This window comes from Centroberyx affinis, unplaced genomic scaffold (assembly GCF_046629955.1).
Source record: "Centroberyx affinis isolate AG114_WGS23_722 - 3 ecotype Tasmania unplaced genomic scaffold, CSIRO-AGI_Caff_v1 ptg005284l_1, whole genome shotgun sequence".
In the NCBI taxonomy this organism is placed as follows: Eukaryota; Metazoa; Chordata; class Actinopteri; order Beryciformes; family Berycidae; genus Centroberyx; species Centroberyx affinis.
In genome coordinates, this window is record NW_027282634.1 from 94,716 (window position 1) to 102,066 (window position 7,351).

At 41.0% G+C, this 7,351-nt stretch overlaps 1 protein-coding gene across 1 annotated transcript; it reads left to right on the forward strand.

The window, feature by feature from the left end:
* Nucleotides 1–1,154: 1,154 nt before the first annotated feature.
* LOC139667077 (signal-transducing adaptor protein 1-like) lies at nt 1,155–6,743 on the forward strand. The gene is made up of 8 exons (XM_071546468.1): nt 1,155–1,256; nt 1,786–1,857; nt 2,296–2,412; nt 3,069–3,125; nt 4,279–4,481; nt 4,673–4,804; nt 5,658–5,727; nt 6,567–6,743. The coding sequence occupies exons 1-8, from the start codon at nt 1,155–1,157 to the stop codon at nt 6,741–6,743; spliced, it is 930 nt and encodes a 309-aa protein (XP_071402569.1).
* The last annotated feature ends 608 nt before the right edge of the window (nt 6,744–7,351 follow it).

Genomic DNA, 7,351 nt, shown 5'->3' on the forward strand with positions numbered 1-7,351 from the left:
AGCTATAAATGGTAGCAGGCTGGTCTTGACTACCAAAAAAAACTGATCAGGCAATATAAATGGCAGGTGTCAGACCAACTCTTTGGCTTCTTCTACATATAGAAGAAGCCAAAAGGATACAACACAGTCTAGGCCTGGGATTGAGTTTAGAAGTTTACTCTACCTCATGTGTGTGTGTGTGCGTCTGTGTGTGTATGTGTGTGTCAACAATTCAGTCAAGCTAGACTTGCACCCTGGAATGCCTCTTGACGCACCCAAAGCCAAATTTTAAGCTGGCTTAGATAAAATAGCTGGCCCGCTCTGACCACTAAATCAAACATCCCTCACACTCTCTTGCTGGGCAAATCTCTGCAGGCAGCACTCAAAAACATGATCATTCCTGTCCTGTGTTAGGAAGTTTTCAGTTTTCATATGAAGCAGAGGTTTTTTAGTATGGAGTGAAGTGAAGTCTTCAGCCTCTAGCAGCTGTCTAGTTTAGTCATGGAAGTGGTGTTTTGTTTCATTCTCTTTGTTTCTCTCTTACAAGTCTTCAAATGGTTTAAATTGAAGGCACTATAAGGTCTTATATACAAGTGAATGTTGCCTTCGAATCTTTAATACAGCGTCAGTGGTGTTAATAAGTTACTTTTTCTCGTGTGAGAAAAAGTAAGTGAGAAATCTCATCTTAACTGTGCTGTGCTGTGTGTGTGTGTGTGTGTGTACGTGCTTGTTAGTTTGTCTGTCTTGAGGTGGATACCAGGTACAAAGTACAAAAGTGGATCCCATTTAGGGGGATACACACTTTACTTCCTTCTGTGAAAATCGCTGCTCCATTTCCTCATTCTCAGTCTAAACAGCTTAGTGGAGCGCTGAGACCAAGAAAAGAGGGAGATTGTCTTATCAGAGCCACAGTTTATGGGCCGATAAGCACCTCAAGAATACTGGAAAAACTCAGTGTGAAGCCATCAGTGTTCAGAGAGCTGCTGAAGGCGCCAACAGGGAAACACAATCCTCTCCGGACCCAACGGCACACTTCAGTATTGAACTTCTACGAACAGAAGCACAGGACAGGACCGCCGGGACTCAACAGAACTGAACCAGGCCAAACCAAGCCAGAGGGGAAGAAAACGCACTTGATCTGAACTAAGGACTGAACACAGAGATCAGACCGGACAATGTCTGTGCCGCCCAGAGTGGTCAACAAGAGGAGAGCCACGATCACGGCTCTGCCTCTCTACCACTCCGGACACCTGCTGAAGAAACGCTCTAAAGAGAAGGTGAGGACAAAGATGGAAGAGAGACAGACCACAGAAAAGGAGAAAAATGCAAAATTGGGTAACCCTTAAAATTACAGGCCTAACTAAGTAATATCCAAGTAACATAAATGTAATACACCTTTAAAGCACCTTTTTTTTACTTGTATATTAATTAATATTACCGGTCATTCTAATGCTATAACTAGTTATTACATCTATTTTACTTGGCTATTACTTAGTTATTTCCAGTCATTACTGTGTAATTAATGGCCTGTAATTTAAAGGGTTACCCAAAATTGTAGAGACATATGAGTAAATATATATTAGATTAGATATTAGATTATTAGATATATTAAATATCAAAGTGTCAAAGAGTCAAAATGTAGAAAATAAGACAGAAATAGGGCTAGAAATAGGTGATATATGGCATTGTTTGAAACCTCAATATGACAAGAACATGTTTATGAAGCAAAATAATGAAATCTACTGAATTTAAAACTGTGAATGCTATATGACTGCAGAAATTCAAAATGATGGTTCTGATTTCCAGGATTTCAAGAAGTATTATGGCGAGCTCCGAGGATGCTCCATCTTCCTGTACACAGACGACACGCAGGACACAGTAAGAGAACAGCTGCATTCACTCTTATTAGTAACTGTAAGATCTTGGCTCACAAAATCATAACATAATTTGTATCTGATTGATTAAGACACTGGAGGTGATGTTTGTTAGATATACAGTCTTTAGGACTGAAGCGTCACTTTTCAGCTATGAAATAAGGAAACAGGGAGTGAAGGGCTATAAGGAAGTAGGTGGAGCAGACAGAGGTCAAAGTGCATTGAAGACCAGAAACATAAATTACTTTATGCTTACAATAATCATCTTGTCACATGCTGTAAGTTATGAGTCACGCTTATTATTGCAGATCAATTGATGCACGTTTTACAGTTCAGGCATTAATTTGATCCGATCTTATCTAGAGGTAATTCACACTGTGATCCTTCACTTGTCACGATCCATCTGTGCAGTGTTGTTGTTGTTTTGTTTTTACCTTGCCAGTACACAGAGAAGCTGGACCTGGAGATGCTGAAGTCCATGGTGTTGGATTCTCCATATCAGAGGAAGACGCCGACCATCTTCACTCTCTCCCTGCACACAGAGGAGGTGCAGCTCAAGGTGCGCTGCAGTCAAACCTCCCAAGTTTTTTCTCCATGTTTTCATCCCTTTTCCCCCTCATCAGGGTGGATTCACTTTTAAGTCATTCAAAAAGTGGAAATAGCAAAAAGGTGGAAAGGTTTTATCCAATCTACAAAGATTGTCAACAAATACTCTGTCTTTATTATCTGAAACACAGTTTTAATTTAGATTTTCCCTTACAAAAAAGGTAATGTGAAAATGCACATGTGAATTCAAAGCACATGTGCTTTCTGGACACATGTTGGTTTTCATATGAGAACAAATTTTCTCACGTTGTATTATGACAACACGTGATTTCAATTTCTAGAAGTGATTTTTTTCCATATGTGAACTTTTTTTCACATTTTCACGCCCCATTAGATATGTCAATATTCGTTTCACATTTGAAAACTTAGTTTCACATGCAGAGACAATTCGCAGGTGGAAATGTCAATGGGAAATTTCACATGTTCTCGTATGAAAACCAACATGTGTGGGTTTTCACATGTGACTTTTTGGAGGAGAAGGATGTGTTTGAGTGTGAGTGGAAAATATATTTTTTTCTTTCCTTGTTCTCTGGTTCATGTTTCACGTTCCTTCTCTGCTTGAAAAGAGGCTGCACAAAGCAAATATCTGCTGTTTGTATGTTTGTGCAGATGGACAATCCTGACACAGGAGAGGAGTGGAGGGGGTTTATCCTGACCGTGACAAAGGTAAGTACACACACACACACACACACACACACTTGGCAGGTTTTGGAGGCTCGCAGTTGAGTTGTTGGTGTTATCTCTGGTACCAACAGTGCAGAAAATTGCCAAACTTCACCTGGGCAAAGATACCAATGACTGGTACTGAACTCTAGATAATAAACTATTAATAAACTTTATTTGTTTCAAAACAAAGTTGCAAAGTGCTTTACAGTGTCAATAAAGTGCTTTACTGACTCATTAAAAGAGGATAGCAGAAGTAGCATAAAATGAACACAAAAGCAACACTAGCTAAACACTGTGATACAACATAATAGATGCTCATAATATGCCTTTGTGGTTTTGTTAGTCTTGTTGAAAATAAGTATATATGTGATATTTATGCCAATTCTTTAAACAGACACCCATACAAAGGCGCCTGGAGCAAACAATTAGTGTGTAAAAAAGTAGGTAATAAAAAGGTAATAAATAGAACACAATTTAATAATGTTGACAGTCCAAGACGGGTGTTTCCTGGTTAATAATTAGTCAGTAATTTGTCCTGTGATGGACATTCCCATCTGGGAATCGAAGAGGAAGACAAAACAGAGAGAAGCTAATGTTTATTAATGTTTAACTTTAATGTTGATATGAAAATGATAACAATAACGTCAATCCCAATGCTGATAATGGAAATGGTGATGACAGTGATGATCGCATTAAAGGGTTTCCCACTGGTCATGCAATTTCTGGAATACCGTGAAACTTTGAGACGTGTATTCCAGGCAGGGAATGTTGGGAAATTTGACTATTTCTCTGGGTAAATCAGAGAATATCGGGTATTTTCACTAACGGGTAACTTTACAAACGGTTTACCTTATAAGAATATAGCCTACCAGAATGTATTTTACAACTTGTTTCACACATTCATTGCATTAGATTAGTTTCAGCTGTTTTTCTCCACAGCATCCCGACTGTAGCGGAAACCAGACTGTTGATAACAGCTGAAAAACAACTCTAACAAACAATTTGTAGGAAGCACTGTGACTTAATTCGAGAAAGTTGTGGAAAAGTCCTGAAATTTTACATCAAGGAAATATTGTTAGGATATTGTGTGAAATTGATGTAACCAGTAATGACAGTGAGAATGATGACGTCGATGAACTGTGTCCCCCTGCAGAAGGAGATCCCCAGAGAAGTGCGTCTGCTGCCGGGCCAGATCATGAAGCTGGAGGAGGCTCTGGATGAGGAGAAGAAGAGAAACCCCCCTCAGACTCGTCCGCCCCTCCCCCCCCGTCCCGCCTTCTTAACCTCAGCCTCTTCCTCCGCCTCCCCTCCTTCGCCCAAAGACGCGAACGAGTGCAGCCTCTCTGTAATGCCCCCGTAAGTTTGAGCTTTCTTATTTGCAATACACTTTTCACTGACACTTTACCTCTTCTCTTTCATCTTAAATTGATGATCATGTTGTATGTGCCTTGTCCTTTGCCCTCTGTGAGTCTATATATTGCCTTTATATTTATATTTAATCCCTCCACCGGCAGTAAATAAGTGTTGAATCTCTGTGTTTCCTGCAGGTGTTTCTACACTGTGACTCGTCAGGAGGCAGAGTGCATGTTGGATGAAAACCCGGAGTATGGAAGCATCATCCTCCGCCCGTCCACCCTGACCAACAACTACGCCGTGACCCTCCGCCAAGTCAACCCCAGGTCTGACCCTTCAACCTCTAACTGTACCATTGACTAGAGGATAATACAGGGTTTTTTTTTTATTTGTGCCCATGGTCATGGTTGACCCTCTGCTTTACATTCTCCTTGCTGGTGTCTGCACACTTTCAGCATAGTTGGAGATATCAGCGCTCCATAACTCCATAAGAAGCCATTTGCTGCAATTCATTCCTGTACAGTGTGAAAAACAACTCCCACAGAGCGATAAAATCACAGTAAACACAAAGACTTACTTTGGTTTTTCAAAGTTCCTGTTTTAGCATTACTTCACTGTGCAGAGTTGAGTGTTTTCAGTGCTGCACTACATTATGCTCAGCTTCCTGTCAATCACCTGACATCCACAGGAAGGAATGTAAGTCTCCGGGCAGGAAATAATCCTTCAAAAACATGGCACCTTGCAAACTTTATTGTCCTCTTATTTAGGGCATCTCTGTTAGCCGTGACAGCAGTTTATTTCAAAATGATTGGAGAAATGCAAACTAGACACAGACAGAAGTAACTAGGCTTTAACGCTAAATGACACCAGAATTCTCACCAGTGTTATATAAGAGTCTCCTTGGTCTCCTGGTGCTCTCATAAATACCACAGCTAGAGACCAAGGAGACTCATTACCCACCTACTGTCATCTAGCTTTTCTCTATCTGAGGTTAACCTGTGCATGACCTATAGTGTCTGACGCAAAAACAACTAGAACATTTTAGCATTTTACATAACCATATCTCCTATCTCTACACCTTGACCTGACCCTTTATGCAACCTGCCGTTAACAAACCAATGTGTGATGTTCTATGGTGTTGTAAGCAGTCAGATAATCGTCCTCTTCCTCGTGTTTCAGTGGGCCAGTCAAGAAGAGCTACAGAGTGACCGCCACCAGCTCGGGGTTTGTCATTGAACTGGATACAGCAGTAAGTCCCAAAGCTTTCATCTGACCACAGGTTTTGTTTACTCATCAGGATAAGCATCAAATATGGCGTTCATATTATGGAAAGAAAATCTAAACGCTATCTTATGGCCACTCAGATGCCAAACAGCATTGCTTTCACCTGCTATTTTGTCAGAAAATCAAACCCTGAAGACAAATGATAAACAAACATGGAAACACGCCCTGCAAGGGAGGCTGTGGATTTGGCTGCTTCTTGCTTTAAAAAAGCTATGGCAGTTACTCTGGCTAACTAAAACATGTAGTCTAATAAAGGTGCTCGTGTAAGTGTCTTATTACCGCTGACTGACTCCAAATTAGATTTTTCCACCATGTTGAGAAGATTAAAGATTATCATTGTGTCATAACTGAGAGAAAGATTTTGTCAGACTTTCCGACTTTATCATCATCCGACTTAAAAAATGTGAAATAACCAAGTAGGAAATTGTTTTTTTTCTGATATATCTGATAGCATGTGAATGCAGGGTGAATCATGAGACTCTTATATCTTCCACGGCATTAGTTCCTCAAGATGGAGTAAACTTTGCCTGGGAAAGAAAATATTTTTTTGGATTGATGATAAATAGTAATCCCAGACAGTAAATCATTACAATCAACCAATAGTAAGGACTGCAAGGGTCAGAGCCATAGTGCCCAGAAAATATAGTATAAGAAATGAAAATGTAAATTTATGTACATGTAAATAATCTAAATCTAACAAAGGCACTTCATATGATCATCATATTATAAAAAATCTGTTGGTGATTCTGTGTCTGTCCCCTTGCCTTACTCTCTGTCTCACTTTCTGCCTGTCTGCCTCTCCAGGTGAGCGTCCCCTCCTTGAACGATGTGCTGAAATATTTCCTTGAGAAGACGGAGTACCGTCTCCAGCCCTACGTGAGGTCACAGCCCTACGACATTCGCATCGGTGAGAACAAACCTCTGACGCAACTCAGGTCTACTGACATGTATCTCCACTTACACAAAGCCTTCAAATCATAAACGAGCTCGCAGACGCAGTGCAGCTCCTGACAATGTGTGTGTGTTCGACAGAGATACCGCCTGCGCCCAAGTGCGTCACCCTCTCCTCAGCGACACCCAAAGCGGTGCCCTGGGCCCAAGTGGCACCCATGGTCCACTCACAGACCAAAGAGGACTCGTCTTCCCCGCCTCGTGCTTCGCCGCCTCCGACCAAGACAGCAGAGAGTGAATACGTGGTTCCTGAAGACCACAAATCAAAGCAAGGTGTGGATGGGAGTAAGTGTACAGAAATAGATTAGTGTCAAAAATCACAAATATAATAATATATTTCAACATCAATACGGGAAATCTGCTTAAAATGTGTGTCAGTTGTTGTGTAATAGACATGTGCGTACTTTATGGATGAGTGATAGCTGTCTGTTTTTGTCCAATCTGTCCAATTTCCAACTAGTTGATAAGGAGCTGCGGGAAGTTCTGCGGCTACGGAGGCAAAACATCTACAGTGGGGCCGGCCAATAAGAAGTCACCATGAAATGAGAATCACACCAGGAGCCAAGAGGCTTGCTGCCATAGAAAATCACACTCAAGCTCTAGAAATGCAATCTCTTATGCAACTTGGAGCGATGTAA